Here is a 25,781-nt window from a genome sequence, read left to right as displayed (position 1 = left end):
AACACGTTGTAGTATCGATTGAATGAGGTTTTATGATTCGACCCAGGAATTTTTTTGAATGTTTGAAAATTTTTGGTGGTTTAAGTTTTTGTATTGCATCTGTTTTCCGGTTTAGTGGCTCGGTGCCTACGCTATTGATGTGATAGTCGAGCCATTTTTTGATTGATATTGCTAAATTTCCGTCATTTATTTTTGTTAAAACTTCATGTAGCTGCTTTTTTTGTGTGTCTCTGGATCTTTTTGTTGCACTGAGTATGTAGCTTAAATATGCGAATGTTTTTTTTTGCAGTTTGTCAAAGTAAGGTCTATTGCTTTTTGGAATTCGGCTGGTATGTCTTTTTGGAGTTGGTATGTTTCAGTAGCATTGCCTCCAATGAGTCTGAATTATCATCGTTTTTTTCGTATCGGAATCCAGAGGGATTCGTGAAAGTGCATATCAAATGTCGAGTGTTAAAAACAGTGAGGGAAGTTTCTTTTCCTCCTTATGATTTCTGCAGCGTTTTCTTTTTGACTGATTGATATTTGTTTTTGTGAATAAATTTTCAAAATATTTTTTGAATCCAAGGCTTTTTTCAGCAATATTACGATCGAACCACTAAGTTGCTGTTGCGATTATTTGTCGAGTGTGAGGATGTATTTATAGTCTATCAGTTGTTCAATTTTTCATCCACGCGTTTTTGTAGGTGAATTGGTACTCTTTGATGGATTGCGTTTTCACTACGTGGATTTTTTATCTTTAACACCTTTGATTGATTGCGTTTTCACTACATGGTTTTTTGATTTTTAAATTCTTGCACATAGCTGTTGGATGTTCTCTTTGACTCATTGTTTGATTTCTTTGTCTGATTTTTCTATTTCCTGCGTGTTGAATTTTCGGTTTTCTCGAAATAAGGTAATGGCAGTTTTTGCTTGAGTGTTTTGTCCGATTATGTTTACTTTTTGGTCATTTAGGAATGGTGCGGACTGTATGGTCCACCTTTTTGATTCTACCGCAAGGATTAGCCGTCTTTTCGGCATGATGTATTCTTCGTTGTGGCATGCCAATTTTTTGGTTGCATCTTCCGGTGGGATATATTTAAATCGTGCCGAACTGTCATTAATTTGTAGTCTTTTTACTGTTTTTCATTCAAAAAACAGAATGGGCTTCCTGAATCTGCGATTGCGAATATGTTTTCTGTTATTGTTTTCAGTTTTACTTTGTGGTCGTTTAAATCCTCTTCGCGTAAATATATAGATTTTTTTATTTGGAACGCTTCTGAAGTGGCCAATACAGTACATTCATTGCGTGGTATTTCTTCCCATCCGTTTTTTGAAGTGAATTCTGCGTAAGTTACGGGGTCGTTTTTGTCTTCCTCGGTTGCTTCTTTTTCTTCGTCTTCCTCTCGTTGGCTTCTATTTGACTCTCTCATTTAGTTTACGTTTGTCGATCTGCATACTTTTGCGTAGTGTCTTCTTTTTGCAGATTTGATGAAAATCTTGTCTTTTGCAGGGCACGATTGTAGACCAAATTGATGATTGGGACCAAATTGTCTGCCATGTTTACAGCATGTTTTGTTTTGGCTTCGTTGTTTGTTTTGTATTCCTCCTGTATTGGTACTTCTACATGGGAATTTTTATCGGCCTCTGCGGAAACCCCGACCTCTTTGGTTGTTTTTGTACCCATTTTATACTCCTGTTGCAAGTGGATCTATGTATCCCATAGGTTCCTGTTTGATTGTAGAAGAAATTGTTGATGATCCGAATGATTTGTTTCCATTGTTTTGCTAAGTTTTATTCCTTTTTTTCCGAATCGCATACTCGTATGCGTCTTGAGGTGTTCTTGTGATACTATTTCTACATAATTGTGGTACTATTTTTACTAGATCCACCGGGAATATTTTTTTTGATTCGTTTTTTTTTAGCTGCTTACGCCAGATGAAGTTATATCTTTATATCTTTCGAAAGCTGTAATTCTTGTCGGTCGTAAGGAATATGTCTTCGAGTATTTTTAACAAATCTTTTGAGTTTATGGACTGTATATCGAGTCCCGGGCATTTTTGTTTTAGTTGACGTTGGCCTTTTACTCCTAAACAAAAAATATATAGCTCCTCTCTTAGGCATCTGCTTCATCCCATGGAAAAATGTTGCATAGTGCTCCTCCCTCTCTCTCTCTCTCTCTCTCTCTCTCTCTCTCTGACTTCTGCTGTATTGTTTTCCCAAGTGACCTTTTTCTCCTGTTGCGTATGTCCCTTTTCCGTTTTTCTGCTTCTGTTTCGCCTATTGTTTCAAGTTCGTATATTAGTTCTATTGACTGTTAGTTATTCGATGACTGTTAGTTTTGTTCGGAGTAGGTTACGTCTTTGGCCAGGACGGCCATATTAGTCAGTGCTGCTTGTTTGGACCACTCGAGTGGTGGTCCTGCTGATGCCTTTGGCCAATGTCGAGAAAATTTAAATTATTGTCATTTATCGTTGTTTGGGTAACTATTGAATCCGTACGGATTGGCAACTAACTTGGTAACTTAGGAGAGAATAGAAAGATATATAAAATATATTCTCTTAATCATTGTGCTCTGAGCGGTCTATGCTCTATGTTTATGAACTGGCCGTGTTGTTTAAGGCCAGTTGACCAGCAGTACAATAATTTAAATATAAATACTTAAATATGTACATCAACTGGTTAATGCCAATCCGGCCGGATGACAATTATGCTGCTTTTATTATCAGTTTTTCATCTGACTGAGGTGTCGGTAGTGAGTCCATGCAACAGTCGGTTACGCATCTTGGTAACTTTTTTTTCACAATTTTGGAGAAAGAGAAAACTTTGCTTGAAATTTATCTTTAGACTCTGCCCTATCAAGATTGTGAAGAAAATGTTTTAATTTTACATAATAGCACAAAACCCAATGACAAATTAAAAGCCCCACACATTTCCTTACAAAGTTTAAACTCTGAGTGATTGAATTGAACTTTAAGGTATCAAAGTATTTTTCGATCAAACATATTGATCAAATTTTTGAAAAAAAATTCTTACAATTAAGCAAAAACTATTCTCCCTTTTGAATATTTTTCAGCTGCAAAAAAAATTTCAAATGAATAAATTTTACTTCGAATGAAACACTGTTCTTCATAGTTTTTGATTTTGAAAAATGTGGTGAGCTTTCAAAATTCAATATGGGATGTTGTATGGGTCGAATTAGTTTTCCGCGTATGATAAACACGAAGATACCAGAGTGGACTTTAGTTATTATTCCAACTTGCGCTTATTTATTATCCCAAGGTTGTTACTTTGCGAAACTCCAAGCCCCTTAGTATAACAAAAATTGTTCGCAGGAGGCACTAAAATAGGTCTGATAGCAACAGTTTTCTGGTAATTTCCAAGATAACGTCAGTAAAGCGGCACGATGAGTGGGCAATTACACCTTCAAAACAAAATAGGCAAAGACAAATCATGGCCAATTGAAAAAAGGCTGACTATAGATCCGAATATTATTATCTAAGTAGGTGAATAAATAGTTTTTTTCTTTACAACGAGTGTGGGAAATTTTTTTTGGTATAGTGAAACCTTTTGCAATTTTTTTTTCTTGCTCCCATCCCACACGGTACTCTTTAAAACCAATTTCGGGTACCTTGATAATGGTTTGGGATATATTGTTTTCTGATTTTAAGGTGCGTGACGTTTATGATGATGATTTTTTCGTCAATTCTTTCGATTAAAAAGAGTTACCGCATACTTGGATCCAACAGTATTGAGATAATTGAATTTTTGAAAGAAAAAACCTTGAAGGGTTATGAGCGAGTTATCTAAAAAGGAGGAGATTAGGCTCAATTACTTGTCTTCTGATAAAATTCCAGCTGACTAAGGCCTTTTTTGGGTGTAAAAAACCGCAGATTTGCGGCGTAATAAGATCGAAGGATGTCACTGAAAAAAGGAAAGTATTGATTTCTTATTTTAAGTTTCCATGAGTTTTATGATGAAGATTCATGGTTTTCACTTTTTAAAAAGTGAGTTACTGCTTAATTGGAACCAGCACAATTCAAATAATCGAATTTTTGTCGCTGGATTCCATCAAATTTGCACAAGATTCGTCAAAATGAAATAGAAATGAAAAACGAATTTTTATACGCCAGTCGAACGCTGGCAAGCGATCAAAACCAGAATCCAGAGACAAGGTAGAGTGTGGAAACAAATGCTAGGCCATTCAAGTTTTGCGTTCTTTGAACAGGTGGTTTTTCAAATTAAACAACCTCAGTTGAAGCTCGCAGAGCTCCAGCATTTTTCAGTGGATTCAATAGGATTTCATTTCCAATTGAAAAGCTCAGCGACAAAAACAGCTAATTGTCTATTGGAGTTCACTTCAGCGGTCAAAATTCGTTTGTCACTGGTTTTTATAATAACAAATAATTTGTCAGAGTTTGTGAGGGCATCATTTCTTTCTGATTTCTAAAAGCTTAAAGCATTATAAAAGCGAGCTTAGAAAATCATGCATCTGGTCGGTTAAAACAATGATATACTACTCGAACTATACGTTGATGTGGTGTATAATGAATGATGCACCAGAGGTGTTGACTGACCCTGATTCCGTCGTTGTCGATCCAGTTGCCGGGTGGGAAGTCGGAGAGGCGAGGGATGAGGAACATGATGCAGCCGTTGATGTGGGCGAACAGGAGCATAGTGCCGACCACATTCACCACACGCATCGCCACACTTGCCAGGTTGAACACCTGAAAAAGAAAAAGAAAACACACCAATAACACCTAAATAACCAAATCTTCAGTTTATAACTTAGCATCAACAGGCACAAAATTCAGCGCTCTTCCATTCAATCTCTTTCATCGAAATTTATAAGCGTAACTTTAAAGTACTTGACTTAATAAGTATAGCCGTTAGTTAATGGCAATATTATTAAGCCAAAAACTTTTCAGTTACTTCGGACATGATCACCGCATTAAGCTCATCGAGCTGCTATAAAAAAATAGAACTTGTGTTTTGTTGATTTGTTTAAAAATCAATCATCTGAAAAATAAAGAGCTAAAGCTCTGAGTTTCCACACGGCATTGGTTTGATGACTTAAAAAAAAACAAAATGCTATTTCCCTTTTCAAATATTCGGTCAGAACTGTTTGGCTTTTGCGCGCGTACCAGCTGGGGATCAAAGAAGATTCCATATCAATGAAAAGATTTCAATCATTTTAAGGAAGGTCAAAATTTATGCAGTTATCTGATGTAAAGTGTGAACATGTGCTTGTAAACAAACTATACTGCGCATTGGGAAAGTTTGAACAAAAATACTTTTTGAAGAAATGTTTTGTTCGGAAACTGAGCTCACAGAAAACTGGTGATCTAATCTAAACTATACCAAACGAAATTTGCTAAGTTTTCTAAACCGCAAAGAGACAAATGATGATTTTGCACCACAAAGAAAACGCATACATCTGAAATACCTGGTAAATACAATGTATTAAGATATTTCGAGATCCAGGAACTGATTTCGAATGTACATCGACAATTATCTAAATCACGACATGGAAAAATCCCATTCCATCTGGATGAAATAAATTACTAGTACAAGTTACTAGTTCATTGAAAAGAAAAGTACCTGTTTTGTTCTCCTCTCAATTGGCACAGAACGTTCCGACAACCGCCAAATCAAAAGCTTAACTTGCAAAAAAGTTAATTAACAGAGTTTTGCTCGCTAAAAGGATTCGATTATGGGGCTTGGGGAAGTTTTAAAAACTGAAGTACAATCTAAAAAATGCGAACTTTTCCGCCTGCGACATTGATTTTAATTGTTTGTTGTGTGTGAAATCACCCACCTCTTCCCACTGTGAAGCATATTTCAAGAGTCGAGTAATTCGCAGCAACTTGAGCAGAGTGAGAAACTTGGCTAGCTTGAGCATCCTCAGTCCCTTCAGCCCCTTGGCCACAGCCGCATTGCCCCCTGCTCCTCCACTGGAGTCTCCAGATGAAGTGCCGTTCGAACCGGAGGGGTCAGTGTCCTCTAGCACCCAGTTGGCCCACGTGATGATGTGGTCGAAAGGAACTGAACTGCTGAAGTCCATAACAAACCACGTCTTTAGATAGTTCCTATAAGTACAAAGAAACCATCTCAATTAGGGACAATTTGCTATAACTCAACGTGTTAGGCAAACGGTTCTCCTTCTGTGAAATTTGATCTTTGAGCTGTCACTAAACCAGAAAAACATAATGTTGGCACATCATAACGCTGTTTTAGAGCGCACCACTTATATTTAAGACACGTGATCATCGCGCGCTACAGTTTTTTAGAGAGCATTTTTTAGAGAGCAAAAAAAATGAGCATGTCCAAAAAAGTCGAATTACGTATGTGACATTTTCAGACATTTCAGATATGTGACATTTTTAGCTCGCAAAAGTTTTAGTTATTTTGACTAGGGTGACGCAAATCTGATCATGAACCGAATTTGATCTGAAAGAAAAAATCTCTAATCCTTAAAATATAAACCAGAGGACTATTTAGCTTTTTCCATTTTCGCAACTTTACCCTAAATTGTCTGCCAAGACCCAGAACTAAATCGATTATTTTAATTCCTTCTTAATTTTCAATATCAATTGAAGAGGGAATCAATTGGCCATTTCAATTGACTTCGTTTTGTTTTCATCTCAACTGAGTTGTCTCAACAGTTTTTATTCCCCCAGTTCCAATTTTCTCTGGATCGAATAATATTTCGTGTGGGCGGCTCCACTTGGTTAGGATTATCAGGCTCAGATAAACACTAAGAAAAAGGGAGCAAATTTGAGTGGTAGAAGATTTAAGATAAGCCTACTCGATAGTTTAAAGCACTGTCTACTACAAGAATTCCCTTTTTCAATTTTTTGTTTATTTTTTCCTTATCAATGGCTATTAAGGGTCAGTGGGCTGACATAATAACCACTTTTACCATACTTGAATCATGAAAAAAGGCAAAATTTCTGTATCCATAACATTTGAACTTGATGCTGTAGTCTTTCGATAAACTGTTAGTTTAATATTCAGCGAGATGAACAGAAACCTTCACAAAACCTATTTGAGATGAACAGACTGGTTCTTTTGAGTTTCAAGTTTGAACGCTTTAAAGCATTCATTTGAAAAAAAAAATTTCATGTGTTTCGCTCCGATCAACCGCTCGCTAAAATTGAGAAAAGGTTGTTATGGTCTGAGGTATTTGCCACGTTTTTGTCATTTTCTCTGCAACTGTTACAGAATTAGGAGTGAACTTTTGACATATGCTAGCTTAGACTATTTAGATGGAGTTAACTGGGTCAAATATGAAGAACGTTTGCTTTGAAAGCGTAAAATAGCCAGTGAATGAATCATAACCAGAAACATTGTCAAAAACAACACAAAGGTTACGAATTTAAGGGCTCAAATTGTATCTATGGGAAGCTAAGCTAATGATCAGTTCTTAGTCTCCACACTCCAAAAAAAAACAAAAAGTGAAAAAAAAAATTTGATCCTGTGTAAAAAAAAAATAGATTTTTTTGCGAGTAATTGTGCGTTGATGGTCAAATTAAGTCAACAAAAAAAATTTCGAGCAAATTTTTAGAAAAATGACCTTGGAAAATATGCGTTCTCATAAGCAGTTACGCTGTCTCACATTTCTGTATGACTTTCTGGTATAAGCACTTAAAACGTCGTTTTGATATCTGTTTTGTCAAAACAAATACAATCATTTTTCGACGTCGGGCCAAGTATATCTTTCAATTTTTTTTTGTCTATCGTGTTTCTGCGGCACACAGACAAATTCATCAGCTTCAAAAAGAACCATTAAATTGGGCCCATAAATTGAGAGGTTATTTGATTTGTTTTTGAGAATGTTTCCAGAGCAAGAACACTTTGAAACTAGTTATGACTCACTGGCAAGTTTACACCTTCAAACAAGGTTTCTCAAAATTTGATCAGATTAGCTACTTCCAAATACTTTGCTAGTTTCAGAGAAAACGACAAAAACGTGAAGAAAAAATCTGTTTATTTGCTCGTTGCAAACAAAAAATTGCAGTTTCTAAGTCCCGTGACTGTAGTATGTCATTTTTCAAATTCTTTTATGTGCTTTTGCATGCGAGGTGGTTTTTCATCCAGACAAATTTCGATTCTTTAACTTGTTATTTTTGACAGATTTGTTTTCTATCAGCCAAAAAGTTTTGGTCTTGAGCTCCTATTTTAAAATGTATTTCAACTCTGATTTTTTTAATTTTTTTTAAAATTAAGTTATGGAGTGGTAAAAAGTGCCATTTTAGTCCATTTGGGACAAACTATCAACGCGTAAGAGGAGATTTAAGCTGTCGTACAAATCTCTCCAAATTGGTTCAAGGAAGCTTCAAGGAGCAAAATCTATCACTTTTCACTTAGTATGGCGTGTAGGGGGATGATTTTCACGAAAAATCTCAAATTGAATAAAAAACTTTGTTTTCTTTTAATACATTTAACTTTTTCATGTTATTACTGCTTCATACACCTGAAAAGGCAGTCGGAATATTCAAGGCGTTGCCCTGATATACGAGCAACGAGCAGTCTTGTTTTAGTCTTATAGAGTCTTCAGGAAATTCATTTAATAATAGTTTTTCGCATTTTTTTGACTTTTGAAAAAATTTACTGTATATTTGTGCTCGGGGTGAATTTTTTTCTCCAGACTTCTTTTGACTTTTAACTCTTTTTGACTTTTTTTCCATCATCCGAAAAAATTTGATGTTTTTAGCTCTAATTTAAATTAGATAATATACCTGAGACCTTTTTTTGTAAAGTTGCGGGGGTTTAAATAATGCCAATTTGTGTCAATTAACGCGTGGTACGTTTCGAGCTATTAACGCGTAAGCCGCGTTTTAATCCGTCTTAGAACTCGTTGCGAATTAATTGATGCAGGCTATTTTTCATAATTGTTATGTTAATATGAGCAAAATATGTCACTGCAGTTATTATTGCGTGTGGGGGATAAAAAAACTCATTCTTTTTTTTTTCATTCAAAGTGTTTCTTTTTTTTTGAAAAATTCATCATTTACTTATGCGAACACTGCTCCATGGGCCTTAAAAGGCAATCGGAATATTCATGATTTTACCCTGATGTGAGCAGTCTAGCTTGAAAAATCCGGAAAAAATTAAAACAAACTCTAACAATTGAAACCCGCTTTTCTGAAATGCTGACCGAAACCGCTGAAAACAAAAATTGCTGGCTTTTTGGTTTTTTTAGTCCATCAAAAATGACATCAAAATTTTTGATTGACATTTATCTTCAAAAAAGCTATTGAAAGCAAAAGCTTGCAGTTACTGGATAGTATTGTGATAACATTATCCAGCAAAATTGCCATTCAATTTTTTGTATGGAAATATTTAATCCGAACCTTTGTTCAAATGTCTATGTTTCTAATAGAAAAAATTGAGTGGGAATGAAAAAGTGAACCAATAAACTGTTGGGAAAATTTCACTTTTTTGCCATTTGGAAAGTTTTCGTTAACTTGTTTAAAAAGCAGTAGAAGACCACTCTGACAAAATTGCAATTCAAAACAAGTATTTAATAGAGTTCTTCACAGCTTCTGACAAAAACCAGATAAAAAGTTTGAATCTTGAAAATAAATGTTTCTATTACCCTTTCTTGATTAAAAAGATAAAACAGGCGGTCTTCCTTTTAGTACTTTTAAGAAATCCAGTTTTGGCCGACCGACCCTATAATGTTTTTAAGGGCGCCTTTGGCGCCAATATATACTAACTTTGAGGTGGAGCGCGCGCCAAAAAAAACGCATTTTTTTGTCAAAATTTTTCAAAAGAAAACCCAAAAATGGCTTTTCTATCAGCCAAAAAGTTTTGGTCTTGAGCTCCTATTTTAAAATGTATTTCAACTCTGATTTTTTTAAATTTTTTTAAAATTAAGTTATGGAGTGGTAAAAAGTGCCATTTTAGTCCATTTGGGACAAACTATCAACGCGTAAGAGGAGATTTAAGCTGTCGTACAAATCTCTCCAAATTGGTTCAAGGAAGCTTCAAGGAGCAAAATCTATCACTTTTCACTTAGTATGGCGTGTAGGGGGATGATTTTCACGAAAAATCTCAAATTGAATAAAAAACTTTGTTTTCTTTTAATACATTTAATTTTTTCATGTTATTACTGCTTCATACACCTGAAAAGGCAGTCGGAATATTCAAGGCGTTGCCCTGATATACGAGCAACGAGCAGTCTTGTTTTAGTCTTATAGAGTCTTCAGGAAATTCATTTAATAATAGTTTTTCGCATTTTTTTGACTTTTGAAAAAATTTACTGTATATTTGTGCTCGGGGTGAATTTTTTCTCCAGACTTCTTTTGACTTTTAACTCTTTTTGACTTTTTTTCCATCATCCGAAAAAATTTGATGTTTTTAGCTCTAATTTAAATTAGATAATATACCTGAGACCTTTTTTGTAAAGTTGCGGGGGTTTAAATAATGCCAATTTGTGTCAATTAACGCGTGGTACGTTTCGAGCTATTAACGCGTAAGCCGCGTTTTAATCCGTCTTAGAACTCGTTGCGAATTAATTGATGCAGGCTATTTTTCATAATTGTTATGTTAATATGGGCAAAATATGTCACTGCAGTTATTATTGCGTGTGGGGGATAAAAAAACTCATTTTTTTTTCATTCAAAGTGTTTCTTTTTTTTTGAAAAATTCATCATTTACTTATGCGAACACTGCTCCATGGGCCTTAAAAGGCAATCGGAATATTCATGATTTTACCCTGATGTGAGCAGTCTAGCTTGAAAAATCCGGAAAAAATTAAAACAAACTCTAACAATTGAAACCCGCTTTTCTGAAATGCTGACCGAAACCGCTGAAAACAAAAATTGCTGGCTTTTTGGTTTTTTTAGTCCATCAAAAATGACATCAAAATTTTTGATTGACATTTATCTTCAAAAAAGCTATTGAAAGCAAAAGCTTGCAGTTACTGGATAGTATTGTGATAACCTTATCCAGCAAAATTGCCATTCAATTTTTTGTATGGAAATATTTAATCCGAACCTTTGTTCAAATGTCTATGTTTCTAATAGAAAAAATTTAGTGGGAATGAAAAAGTGAACCAATAAACTGTTGGGAAAATTTCACTTTTTTGCCATTTGGAAAGTTTTCGTTAACTTGTTTAAAAAGCAGTAGAAGACCACTCTGACAAAATAGCAATTCAAAACAAGTATTTAATAGAGTTCTTCACAGCTTCTGACAAAAACCAGATAAAAAGTTTGAATCTTGAAAATAAATGTTTCTATTACCCTTTCTTGATTAAAAAGATAAAACAGGCGGTCTTCCTTTTAGTACTTTTAAGAAATCCAGTTTTGGCCGACCGACCCTATAATGTTTTTAAGGGCGCCTTTGGCGCCAATATATACTAACTTTGAGGTGGAGCGCGCGCCAAAAAAAAACGCATTTTTTTGTCAAAATTTTTCAAAAAAAAACCCAAAAATGGCTTTTTTCAAAAATTTGCCCGTGGCGCAGAAAATTTGGCCAAAACAGTGTCTTTTTAGTGTGCTTTAGGAGAGCTCAGAAAATCAATTTGGTCGAACTAAAAAAAGGCGTCAAAATTTTCGTCCACCTGAAAAGGCAGTCGGAATATTCAAGGCTTTGCCCTGATATACGAGCAACGAGCAGCCTTGTTTTAGTCTTATACAGTCTTCAGAAAAATCATTTAATAATAGTTTTTCGCATTTTTTTGACTTTTGAAAAAATTTACAGTATATTTGTGCTCGGGGTGAATTTTTTTCTCCAGACTTCTTTTGACTTTTAACTGTCTTTGACTTTTTTTCCATCATCCGAAAAAATTTGATGTTTTTAGCTCTAATTTAAATAGATAATATACCTGAGACCTTTTTTTGTAAAGTTGCTGGGGTTTAAATATTGCCAATTTGGGTCAATTAACGCGTGGTGTGTTTCGCGCTATAAACGCGTAAGCCGCGTTTTAATCCGTCTTAGAACTCGTTGCGAATTAATTGATGCAGGCTATTTTTCATAATTGTTATGTTAATATGAGCAAAATATGTCACTGCAGTTAATATTGCGTGGGGGATAAAAAATTTCATTCTTTTTTTTCATTCAAAAGTTTTTCTTTTTTTTTTGAAAAATTCATCATTTACTTATGCGAACACTGCTCCATGGGCCTTAAAAGGCAATCGGAATATTCATGATTTTGCCCTGATGTGAGCAGTCTAGCTTGAAAAATCCGGAAAAAAACTAAAACAAACTCTAAAAATTGAAACCCGCTTTTCTCAAATGCTGACCGAAACCGCTGAAAACAAAAATTGCTTGCTTTTTTGTTTTTTTTGGTCCATTAAAAATGACATCAAAATTTTTGATTGACATTTATCTTCAAAAAAGCTATTGAAAGCAAAAGTTTGCAGTTACTGAATAGTATTGTGATAACGTTATCCAGCAAAATTGCCATTCAGTTTTTTGTATGGAAATATTTAATCCGAACCTTTGTTCAAATGTCTATGTTTCTAATAGAAAAAATTGAGTGGGAATGAAAAAGTGAACCAATAAACTGTTGGGAAAATTTTTTTTTTTGCCATTTGGAAAGTTTTCGTTAACTTGTTTAAAAAGCAGTAGAAGACCACTCTGACAAAAATGCAATTCAAAACAGGTATTTAATAGAGTTCCTCACAGCTTCTGACAAAAACCAGATAAAAAGTTTGAATCCCGAAAATAAATGTTTCTATTACCCTTTCTTGATTAAAAAGATAAAAAAGGCGGTTTTCCTTTTAGTACTTTTAAGAAATCCAGTTTTGGCCGACCGACCCTATAATGTTTTTAAGGGCGCCTTTGGCGCCAATATATACTAACTTTGAGGTGGAGCGCGCGCCAAAAAAAAACGCATTTTTTTGTCAAAATTTTTCAAAAAAAAACCCAAAAATGGCTTTTTTCAAAAATTTGCCCGTGGCGCAGAAAATTTGGCCAAAACAGTGTCTTTTTAGTGTGCTTTAGGAGAGCTCAGAAAATCAATTTGGTCGAACTAAAAAAAGGCGTCAAAATTTTCGTCCACCTGAAAAGGCAGTCGGAATATTCAAGGCTTTGCCCTGATATACGAGCAACGAGCAGCCTTGTTTTAGTCTTATACAGTCTTCAGAAAAATCATTTAATAATAGTTTTTCGCATTTTTTTGACTTTTGAAAAAATTTACAGTATATTTGTGCTCGGGGTGAATTTTTTTCTCCAGACTTCTTTTGACTTTTAACTGTCTTTGACTTTTTTTCCATCATCCGAAAAAATTTGATGTTTTTAGCTCTAATTTAAATAGATAATATACCTGAGACCTTTTTTTGTAAAGTTGCTGGGGTTTAAATATTGCCAATTTGGGTCAATTAACGCGTGGTGTGTTTCGCGCTATAAACGCGTAAGCCGCGTTTTAATCCGTCTTAGAACTCGTTGCGAATTAATTGATGCAGGCTATTTTTCATAATTGTTATGTTAATATGAGCAAAATATGTCACTGCAGTTAATATTGCGTGGGGGATAAAAAATTTCATTCTTTTTTTTTCATTCAAAAGTTTTTCTTTTTTTTTTGAAAAATTCATCATTTACTTATGCGAACACTGCTCCATGGGCCTTAAAAGGCAATCGGAATATTCATGATTTTGCCCTGATGTGAGCAGTCTAGCTTGAAAAATCCGGAAAAAAACTAAAACAAACTCTAAAAATTGAAACCCGCTTTTCTCAAATGCTGACCGAAACCGCTGAAAACAAAAATTGCTTGCTTTTTTGTTTTTTTTGGTCCATTAAAAATGACATCAAAATTTTTGATTGACATTTATCTTCAAAAAAGCTATTGAAAGCAAAAGTTTGCAGTTACTGAATAGTATTGTGATAACGTTATCCAGCAAAATTGCCATTCAGTTTTTTGTATGGAAATATTTAATCCGAACCTTTGTTCAAATGTCTATGTTTCTAATAGAAAAAATTGAGTGGGAATGAAAAAGTGAACCAATAAACTGTTGGGAAAATTTTTTTTTTTGCCATTTGGAAAGTTTTCGTTAACTTGTTTAAAAAGCAGTAGAAGACCACTCTGACAAAAATGCAATTCAAAACAGGTATTTAATAGAGTTCCTCACAGCTTCTGACAAAAACCAGATAAAAAGTTTGAATCCCGAAAATAAATGTTTCTATTACCCTTTCTTGATTAAAAAGATAAAAAAGGCGGTTTTCCTTTTAGTACTTTTAAGAAATCCATTTTTGGCCGACCGACCCTAAAAAGTTTTTAAGGGCGCCTTTGGCGCCAATATATACTAACTTTGAGGTGGAGCCCGCGCCAAAAAAAAACGCATTTTTTTGTCAAAATTTTTCAAAAAAAAAACCAAAAATGGCTTTTTTTCGAAAGTTTGCCCGTGGCGCAGAAAATTTGGCCAAAACAGCGTCTTTTTAGTGTGCTTTAGGAGAGCTCAGAAAATCAATTTGGTCGAACTAAAAAAAAGTCGTCAAAATTTTCGTCCAAAACCCTATCCCTGGTCTGAACAGACTTTTAGTGTTTCGTTTAGACTTATGTGAAGCAAGTTGATGATTTGCAGTTGTTTAAGTGGTATAGAAATGAAGTGGAAAGTACACACTTGGCGATCAGTTTTGAGTCGAGAATGCAGAATGCACTCTTTGAGGACTTGGAAGGGAAGTAGGCAGTTCTGAAGTTGAGCAGTAGGTCGGCTATGAACACAGAGTCTGTCAGACTGGACAACACAGCCCACTGCACACCCACACCCTCTCCCTCTCCACCTCCTCCGCCCTCAAATCCAGCCCTGTTTTCCCCTCCCTCTAGCCCAGTGGAAGACGAAGACGGAGGGGGTGAATATGATCGACCATTGTCCCCTGTGTCTACAAATGTAATGGCAATAGGCAGCAGCACCAGGTTCACCACCAGCACACAAAGCATCAGGAAGTCCCACGTGATGCTAAAACATTCAGAATAAGAGTCTCGATGATCAAGATTTTGAAGCTTAGATTGCTTTTCCAAGTTTTTTTTCAAGTTCTTGTGATTGCCAGTTACAAAAAACTCAAATGATACTTATATACTTATTTTGAGGGGAGCGCGCGCCAAAAAAAACGCGATTTTTTTGTCAAAATTTTCCAAAAAGTGCCCAAAAACGGCTTTTTTGACCTGGTTTTTCAAAAAAATTGCCTGCGGCGCAGAAAATTTGGCCAAAACAGGGTCTTTTTATTGCTTTGGGAGAGCTCGGAAAATCAATCTGATCGACCTAAAAAAAAAAAAAAAGGTCGTCAAAATTTTCGAAAATTTTTTGAAAATCCGCCCCCCCCTCGAGAAAATCCTAGATCCGCCCCTGAATGAAAATATTGTAAAATAAAAAAATTAGGTCAATTTGGTTATTGATGACCTAGCTTCACACGTTTTCAAACATTATGTTACAAACTTTTTTTTTTCACGCAATAAAAAGTAAACTATAACAGGATAGCCGATTTCTGTGCAAGTAGCACATATAGTTTGAACACGTTTATAAGAACAACTATATTAAAATGAAATTTGCTTAGAAATTGTTGCTCCATACTGTTATATCCTATCGCTTTTATTATACAAGGTGTTTTGGTGATCCCCCTTTGGTACTTTTTAAGAAATCCATTTTTGGCCGACCGATCCTAAAATTTTTCTAAAGGTGCCTTTGGCACCAATATTAACTTATTTTGAGGGGGGAGCGCGCGCCTAAAAAACGCAATTTTTTGGTCAAAATTTTCCAAAAAGTGCCTAAAAACGCCTTTTTTGACCGATTTTTTCAAAATTTTGCCTGCGGCGCAGAAAATTTTGCCAAAATAGGGGCAAAACAGTGCTTTGGGAAAGCTCAAAAAATCAATTTGGTCGGCCTAAAAAAAAAGGTCGTCAAAATTTTCAATTTCTTTGAAAATCTGCCCCCCCTCGAGAAAATCCTAGATCCGCCCCTGTTCAATTGAGTGATTCTTTTTGCACTAGGCAGCAAAATTTGCCGAATTCTCATGTTATATATTTCATGAAGTTGAATCATTTTTTTTCACACATCTTTTTTGCTGTTCACTGAATTTTCATTGCATTTTGAGCTGAATAAGCGTCTATAGCACTGATATATAATAGCCGAATGCATGAACTTAAGACAAAATGTTCAAATAAAAAAGGCGAGGACAAACACTTTTTAAGCTTTTACCAAGATTTCTATGGGGCAACAAATTTTGCAAAATTTCAACCAAAATCACACACTTGAAAAGGTATAAATAGCTTGATTTAAAATTTAGAGTTAAACAGGCTCAATTAAAACTTCTTTTTTACACCAGTTGAGCTTGTTTGCCCCTAGATTTTGAACCAAACTAATTGACCCGTTTTAAGGGTGTAATTTTGGTTTAAAGTTTCGCAAAACCAATTGCACTAATGAAATTCTTGTAAATGTCTAACAGAACGTTTTTTGTCTCCGCCATTTTTAGTCCAAAATTAACCGAATATGAGACAAACGAATGTGTACAACTTTTAGATTTATATAATCGGTTATTTTATATCAGGGCTAAAGAAATTTTTGAAGCTCAAATTGCAGAGAAATTTCAATACACAACGAAAATATGGTAAGCAAAAACTATTACACTTTAGTGAAAATAACATCAAAAATTGGTAATTTTTTGCTGCCTTTTGCAAAAAGTATCACTTGCATAACCCAAAAAATTGTGAAATGAGAGAAGATTTATAAAGAACGTGTTTTGAAAAAACCGTTATACATATATGTATACGTATATTTATATATATTTATACGTATGTATGAATATTAAGGTCTTGAAAGCTTTATTCCGTCTGCTTTTTGTTCCCTTGTGTGTGTCGGTATGTTTTTTCCAGAGCAAATTTGATGATCCATTTGATGTTTCTGGACCACATATTGAACCATTAACTTGAGAATGAAACATTTTAACAAATCCAATTAATAGCGGATTTATGCGCGGGGGCAGAAGCCCCTTTTTCAGGGGTTCGACCCCCTGACTACCCAAAGGGCCACCCTTTTGTTACTTTTTCAAACTTTCATTTTTGATTTGCTGTCACCAAAATTTTTCTAAATGCGCCGTTGGCGCCAATATATACTAACTTTGAGAGGGGGAGCGCGCGCCAAAAAAAATGATTTTTTGTTCAAAAATGTCCAAAAAGTGACTGAAAACGCTCTTTGTCCTGTTTTTTTTTTTCAAAAACTTGCCTGTAGTGCCAACAATATAGCTAAAGCAGGGTCATTTTAGTGGTTTGAGATAGCTCGGAAAATAATTTTAGTCGAATTAAAAGAGGTTTAGAAAATCTGCCCCCACACACCTCGAGAATATCCTAGATGCACCCCTGACTGAAATCATTCAATTCGGAGTTCTGGCAACTTGCGCGTTCATAATTTATTTATTTCGAATTTCTAAGATAGTTACATAATCTTTCTGCTGCTTGGTGTGTTTTGTTCCCGGCAGTTTATTACTTCTTTCAATTTTTTTATTGTAAGTTTATGGGGTTTTAAAACTTCTAAGCAATAGTCCAAAATTATAAAAATTGTCTATGCTTGATGAGCAAACGGTAAAATGAGAGCTTTCTATTGATACCTGTAATTGTTTTTGCTCAATGCTACTAGAAAAAGACTGCCTTAATACTCTGTGCGCTTTATTACTCTGCGCGATTTTTTGTTACAAGGATTACAGAACAAACATGGTTTAGGAACCAAACATTGGATGACGCCAAAAATCTGCCAGGTACGGCAGATGAATATATTGAAAACATCAGCTGATTCTAAATAATCAAAAATAACTATCATTCGTGGCAGGCAAATATTTACATATACATGTTTATTGCAAAAACTCCATGAACCAGGAATTTCCGGGCCAAATGAAATCAGATTTTTGGCGTCCTTTTTAAAAAATCTCGGAAAATAGAATGGATTTAAAATGTCCAACATTTCAACTTTTTGCACGAGATTTATCTTTGACTAAAAACATGCAATTAACGGCGTTTCATAAAAAACACTAAATTTTTTCCAAAAAACTCTAATAGTATCATATTTTATAGAATAGTAGCAATTTTCAAATAACAACCAATAGATTGGTTGCATGATTAGCCAACAGGTTGTTTGCATGGTCTATATATCATAAATGATCGACAATGCTACGCTATTTTCTGATGTGATGCAAAGCTTTAAAAGTTTCAATGCGCCTCAATTTTAGTTAAAGTCGATAAAACTCGAGTGCTATTGATTTAACTCAGGGCAGGCTTAATCTGATATGTACCTTTTGTCTCCTAAGCTATAATAAACTGATTGTTTTCAGACAATAATTGATTGTTTTTGTTGCGACCACTTCACGAAAAGGAACGGAACTATAACGCAGGGTGTCTTTTTGTCCGACGGATTTTGACTACCTCAAAGAAAGCTCGTAGCTAGGGAGTAGAAAAAATGGTACATGGTAAAAACCTTTCGACTGAAATTTGGATTTCAAAAAATCAAAAATTTTTCACTGGGTCTTGTTGTCTCAGTAAATTTGTGGATCACTTTGTAAGATTGTTTAGAAATTGACATGTTTAGGCCAAGATAAAAATATTTGATCTTCATAATCAACCTCGTAAAACCTTTCGTTACACCAAAAAAATGATGCTCGTGTGAGGTGGGTGGGAGAGGAAAAGAAACTGTATCAATATACCTTTTGTAATTCAGATTCGACGAAAAGAAGTCCAAATTCATCAAAGTATTGAAAAGAAAAAATAGAAGGTCAAATTCAACACAAGAAATTCAAATGCAACAAAAACAAACGCTAAGTATAACTGTTACAGATCTTCAAGTAAAATAAACAAATCTTCTCTTGTATAAATTCAAGAAACTCTGTATACTCTTCATTTAAACAACGAGAAAAAAAACTGTAACGTTCCCGCACAGGTTCCTAAAATAGAAATAGTTTATAACTGAGTTTAATTGTCAGTATCTACAAAAGTGAAAAATATTCAATTTAAGTGGATTATATTGTGTTATTTTACTTCTAAAAGCAATAAAATTTATTTCATATAAATTGAAGGTTTTTTTCAGTTTTAAGGACTCTGACAATGAAAATCATAAGTTATTGATTTTGATCAAAAAAACTCGTGTGCGTGAAAGTTCCAAGTTTACTCCCCGTTGTTCAAATGAGAAGGATACAAAATTTCTGATTAAAAGAAGTTTCTGGATTGAAATATTTTCTGGAAAATTTTTGGATTGAAAGAATGTTCGGAATGACCTATTTATATTACAAAAGATATATTTTAGTACAAGAAAAAATAATATATAATTTAAAGAAATGTAACAGATCATGTTTTTTAAATTATGGAAAAAAGTTTGCTTTACTTTTTATTTTATACACCTAATCAATAGTCGAAACATTCTATGCTAGATATGCTAGACAGTTTATCCTTTTTTGCAATTTTTATACTTATACTTTTGGGGCAATTTTTTTTCGAGGCAGTAAAAATTTGATTTCTCCGGGCTATAATTTTCCATGGACAGGTTTATTCAGTATCCGGCTTCTGTGGTTTCAGTTTTTTTTAAGAATATTGTTTAATGGCTTTTGTATGCAAAATTTGCAGAGAGAGTCTATTTTTCCCCGCACTTGTTTTGCTGGAAAAATATTCCCGCTTAAATGTCTAAAACCTGATAATGTTTTAGCGACCTCAAGTTATTCAAAGTTTCAAAGTTTGACCGGGTAACCTGACCTTTTTTCAAATTGAAGCTTTTTTTAACTTGCTGAACTGGGTTTAAGACAATGGGATACAGCGCACATAAGTTGGCCCAAAAATTGGCCGAACAAAAAAAAACATTTTTCAAACCCATGGATTTTAAATGGTAAAAAAACTTGCAGAATACTTGCAAAAATTTAAATTTTTTTTGTGGGGGCAGCAAAACTCTACAACATTAATGCAATGAGACTTAAGTTGGTTTTAACTGAGTTTTACAGTGAATGGAATCTTTATTGCAAACAATTTATTATGTTTATGATTGTTATGATTATTATTAAAATTATTATAATTATTATGATTAGGATTTTGTTTTTTTTTATGTATTTTACAATTCTTATTATGAATATGATTACGATTATTATTTCTTATTAATATTAAAAATAATATTATTCTGCATTGCTCACGGCTAATTTGATTTATGAATCTTTTCATTTTTGTGTACTTTTTGCAAACGATATCCATTAAACTTTTAACATCCGTCTGTTCATTTTTAGGGACCATGTTTGATCTCTTCTCTTCCCATACTTATCCCTCGCACATCTCCGTTTACTTCAATTACGGGGATATTTGCCGAAAAAATTATGTAAAACAAAAGGAAAAATTGATTAAAAATTTTGACCTGAAAAACTTGCGTTTTTCACTTCAAATACCTGAGGGAACACATGCAAGGGAAAAGGGTGAAGTTAAGGTAAGTCGACAAAGGGAAATAAATGGCAGCAAAAAAAACGAAACTCAACAATGGATAAAAAAAAGAAAATGATTAAAATAAGGTAGCATTTTTTTGCCCAAACTAATTCAAACCTAACTTCAAACAGTTCATCGCGTATTTTGCAAAAATAATTGTCATTGAATTTGAAGAAAATTTTTAAAAAGTGTTAGAAAACATTGACCCGATAATAATTCATTAAAAATGATTTTTTTTTGCTTTAAAAATGAAAGCTTGATAGCCCATTTCAAATTAATTATAATCAATTACTTAGAATTTTCTCGAAAACGACTGTAAAATGACAGTAAAATGTCAGTATATACAATTGAATCCATGGAACTTGGGTGCAGACTTAAAATATATTTTCAATAATTGATTGCAATTGAAATAAACTTTCAAAAATATATGTTTCAGATGTCTATTCATTTAATGTGGAGGAAAAAATTGAAATCAAACATCATTGTGATCAGCAAAATTGGACTGAATAAAAAAATTCCAACTCCATGCGTTAATTAGATGATACTTAAAAAACAAATTTGCTCGTCGATTTCCAATATAACATATAATAAATAACTAATTTTATATGTCATCGTTTTAAATATTTTGTCACAGAATTTTTTCGTACTCGATGAAGTTTGCATTTTTTGCTATCAGTTTCGTCACCGCAAAGAAAGCTTGAGGAAGTACAAATATGTATAATACTAAAGCTCTTTTCATTGTGATTCAGATTTCAGAGAAAAAACTTTTTCTCGGTTTTTAAAAACTGCTTGTCTCGCAAATTTTTAGCTGTAATAAATTATCAGTTTTTGCAGCTTTTTACCTTATTCGTTTGCTCTTCACTAAAAATCACTAAAAGTTAGAAAAACATGAAATTTTTATTTAGGAAAAAAAGATTTTGAAATTCCTCACTCGAACCATTTTTGACCAGAGAGTTCTGTTCCTGGTCACCAACCGTCCTTGTTAGTTCAAAGCATTGTCAACTTTATGCGGATTCGGCACTGTCAACTTTGCGGACTTGTTCGACGCTTTGTGTGGATTTGCGCAATCAATCAATTAAGTTGACGTTTTCATGAATTTTTTATGTTAAGTGTTTCGTGTCATGTAGTGTTTAGAAAACTAACCGGAACATGCTGAAGGGATGGATGATGAGAAAAGAGCACTGTTCACATCTCTCCCTCTCTTTAACGACTGCCTTCTCACTACCGAATATTCGCATGGAAAACTTGTTCACGGAGGGGTGGATAAGGGACTTAACGAGAACAACACACTTGGACTTCATCCTCTGGCTGAAGCGGGTTAAAGTTTCATGCAAAATTGACAATTGTCTGCTGACATTGAACACTTTGTAATTCATCAAAACTCAATTCAGTCGCAAACACACAAATCCAAAATGCACGTGAACAACCATGGAAGAGTTAACAAGTAAAGGGCGAACCATTAAGATGCGATGGGCGAGATCAACTCTAGAAGATATAAATTGAACAATTTACACGGATATTTGGTGAACCTTTTTTAACAATATTCTTGCGTTGAACTTATAGATAAAATATTCGGAAATTCATAAAATGGTATTTCAAAACTGGCAATCACAAACTGGCGAATCTGGCATCAAAAAAGGTGCTGGATTAAATGGTTTTGTCAGGAAATCGAAATTTCAGTTTTTTCCAGAACTGATTGACAGAATTTAGGGAAGTCATTTAGCTGAGTGAAAGAGTAAGTAATCAGACCAGGGGCTGGTTGGCGCAGAAAGACGATATTAATTCTGAGCGTACCAATTAAAGGTGCAAACAAGTTGGTACGAATATACATTTTACTTCCGTGCAGTCTTTTTGAAACATTTGTCTCTGCCTGAATAATTCAGATACGGAAATATTCGACCAATGGAGTCCGCTTATTCTATCATTCTTTCTCTACCATGGCTTAGAGTAGAAAACAAATGGAAAATTCGAATTTCCCTGATTTAAACTATAAATCAGAAGACGTCATTTAAATGTATCTCTTAATTTTCAGAAAATTATAGCCCAATCTAACATTATTTCATGCTGCGTGTTTTCAGATTGTTCCTTACGTTTCGCCGTAGTTGTTTGGTATGTTTATTAGTATGAGCCAATTAGTATTATCGACATGCTCCATGTTAGTATAAATTCATTCCGCTGTCAAATAAGAAACATAAAGTTAGTTGACGCCAAAGTTTTCTTATAAAAGAACTTTATGAACAGCAAAACCATTTTAAAAGACATGGTTAGATTCCTCCTCTGCATCAACATTTGAAAAAGCGATATTTTGCAATTAATTCAATATTTGGTTTTCTTTTCTTTGAGAGGTTCACGTGGTTAAACAGCGGTGTTTAGGTAAATTAGTTAGATCTCCTAGGGCTTCTTACAGTTTTGAATGTGACAGGAGTTGGCCTTTCCCGGAAGAGCTGCTCGACTATGCTTCGAATTTGGAAGTCGAGCAGGTGCAATTTTGCGACCCATACTAAACCATGAGTTTATAGAATTAGCCTAACTTGAGCAGGTTTCGACAAAACTAAAGCGATGGCTCAAGACAACAAAATAAGGTCAAAAATTTTACCGTATTTTGTTAAAGTGTAACGTAATAGAAAAACTACTAAAGCAAACGAAGTGCTTCCACCATCTGCTGACCACCTTAATACATCTAATTTACTCAATCCTTTGGTCGAAGTTAGTATGAGAGTATCATGGATGGTGCAAGATGTCGCCAGCCAATGGGAAGGTACAGCCGAAGAAAATTGCAACTCGCATCGACCAGTTCACATTCCGACTTGAAAATTTAGAGCTATTCCTTGAGCAACAATCTGACTCTTTAAAAGTCACAATTAAGTTTTCAAATTCTTTAAGCAGAATTAAAACGCTTAATGACGAAAAAAAAATAAAATTAATTGATTCCATGAAGCCATAACTGAAAAATTTCACTTAATATCTATCCTTACAATGTTTACAAGAAAATGCCTGCAGCATTTAAAGAAGAATATGTTTTTCCAGGCAAGAGACTGACACAGAATTTTTAAAAAAGTAATTCATTTATGCAAAAAAAATCTCTTTGGGGACAATTAAATTCAATAAACTATCAACTTCAATAAAAAAATTCACAAAAAGTTGTCAAATATAGCCAATCACCAAATAAGATTTAAAAAAAGGTCAAAAACTTAAGGATGAAGCCAAGTTTTGGTATTACGGCAAAATTTTACGAGCTTAGGCAATCACAGAAAACAGTTCTGAGTACCCGGGTAGATTGAAATTTCTAATTATACAAGTTTCACTATAAAAACTTGTAGTCATTATAATTTATTCGTTCAGCAGTTTCTTAAAACTTTTATAATACCTATTTTTCCCTACATGAAAGTTGTTTGAGATACATTTCCCTTAATTTTTCGTGAATTTAAAATTGATGGAGACTTCAAGTCAATCATCTTATATCATTTAAAAACTTCTGGTCACACAATTCCATGCGTACAGAAAATGATGTAAGACCTCTACGGTAAACATCTTCACAAAATGAAAACTCTATATGCTGATTTCCTTTATCCGACCAAAAGTATTAAAGTTGAATACAGACTTTTTTATCGCGTCACGCAAAAAAAGCCACTCAATATTAAAAAAAAACATATTTTGTTTTCTTTTTAAAGATTATGGTCGAAAGATTCTGTGCTACTTGCTCAGTATGCGGGTATCTCTGTTTAATAATTTAATTCATTGAAAAAATTTTGGAATAGTTTTCAACTCCTGATTTCAGTGATTAAATCCATAGCTAAATGAGCCTGTGTTAAACGCTACTTACGGTTCTACAGACTGAATTGCTCAAAAATATATTCAATCATTCAACCATAAACTTGCAAGAAAACTTAAGTTAAATAGAAGAAAAAATGTTATCGTTTGCGAACAAAAACAAATAATTGGATTATCAAGTTACATGTCCAGAGAAATCGATCTCTGAAGACATCTCTGGAAGGGTCCAAGATTCCAGAGATGATTTTCATGAAAATTTCTGAACTGCCAGGTTTTTGGTAGAATTTCAAGTTTGCAAATGAATGCAAACCTATCCAAGAAGGCAGTACATAAAGATTGTCTCATTTAAAAAACCAGGTAGGTTAATTGGTTAGAACAAATTGCGTTTGGAGATTTGCTCAAATTAAACTAATTATTAAACTGGATTTTTGAAAGATTAATAATTAAAAAGCGTAACTGCTGTTTGCTTGCGGCTAGATTGCTTCTACCTTTAAAAACTCTGTTTTTGAAAAACATGGGCTATTTTCTGGCTGATCTAAAGTTATGTTGACATTTGAAAACTCAAAAACAAAATTTTTAGCTGTCCACAAAATGCAGAGCATGAAAACTGAGTCTTGATTACGTTAAACTCAAAAATACAAAACTTGACAAAAATCTTTGGAAAAATAACTGTTTGAGCATAGAAACAATTTCGCGAACCTACAATTTGCTTCTTTAAAATGTGTATAATCTTTTGTAAGTTCTGAGAATTTTGTTAAAGTTTTGTTAAACCGCTGATTTTTTGGATTTTCAGAAAACTACTTACTAGATGTCTGATCCTGGCTTTCCAAATTGTAGGCTTCAGGTTTTTAAAGTTTTAAAAAATAAAATTTAAACTTTCTGCAGTCTGGGTTGAAATCAAATTTCGACAGGAAACCGAGGAACCTCCTCACACCAAAAAAAAACTCCGAGTGCCAAAAAACTGAATGCGGCAATCAAACGTCATAACTCAAAAACTTAAGAAAAAAAACAAACATGCTTTGATTAGAGTTGAGGATTATCCGTAAGAAATAGGCAAATCATATAAACTTTTCACATGATTTTCTCGCCTTTCATATTAAATATTTGACTTCAAATGTTAGCTGTACTGCGAATGCCATATTTCCTTAGCTATACATTTTTGCTGATAAACAATTTGGTTTAAAAGGGGAATGTAACATATTTGTATTAATTGTTGCCAATTATTTTTCATTAATTTAATTTAAACTACTTAAACTTAGCTTTGATATTATAAAATAGTCATTGAAAAACTGTTTGGGACGTTTTTTTTGGCGCGAGATAGATATAGATAACATGAACGTCTGTCACTTTTCGATACTTTGGACATGAAATTGATGCTACAACTGCTTCATATAACAATAAGTTCGATACTAAGTGTGATTTAGTCAAGTGTGTTTTCGGGTGGTATTATAGCAGATTTTCTATTTTCAAGTCTGCTACTTCCTCAGAAATTACTTAATTTTTGTGCTAGGTGTCTTCATTCTCCTGATAAACTCAGACGATTTAAATAAGCTTCGATTGCAAACTGTTTTGACGAAAAAGAGGATGAACATTGTCACTTAAAAGATTGATTTATCACAACCACATTGCATCTTTATTGATCCATAGTGTGCGT

At 33.9% G+C, this 25,781-nt stretch overlaps 1 protein-coding gene across 1 annotated transcript in view; it reads right to left on the bottom strand.

Annotated features, from left to right (window-relative positions):
- Positions 1-22,252, bottom strand: part of LOC134852006 (potassium/sodium hyperpolarization-activated cyclic nucleotide-gated channel 1-like) — a 51,616-nt gene extending 29,364 nt beyond the window's left edge. The window contains exons 1-4 of the mRNA XM_063868281.1: positions 21,500-22,252; positions 14,547-14,882; positions 5,795-6,065; positions 4,554-4,703 (exon numbers count right to left, since the gene is read on the bottom strand). Of these exons, the coding sequence (XP_063724351.1) occupies positions 4,554-4,703; positions 5,795-6,065; positions 14,547-14,882; positions 21,500-21,732 (990 nt within the window). The 5' untranslated portion in view covers positions 21,733-22,252. The remainder of the gene's footprint in view (positions 1-4,553; positions 4,704-5,794; positions 6,066-14,546; positions 14,883-21,499) is intronic.
- Between the last annotated feature and the right edge of the window lie 3,529 nt (positions 22,253-25,781).

The sequence above is a fragment of the Symsagittifera roscoffensis genome, chromosome 7 (assembly GCF_963678635.1).
Source record: "Symsagittifera roscoffensis chromosome 7, txSymRosc1.1, whole genome shotgun sequence".
Lineage (NCBI taxonomy): Eukaryota > Metazoa > Xenacoelomorpha > Acoela > Convolutidae > Symsagittifera > Symsagittifera roscoffensis.
The sequence above is the reverse complement of the archived record's forward strand: the minus strand, read 5'-3'. Positions and strand labels throughout refer to the sequence as shown.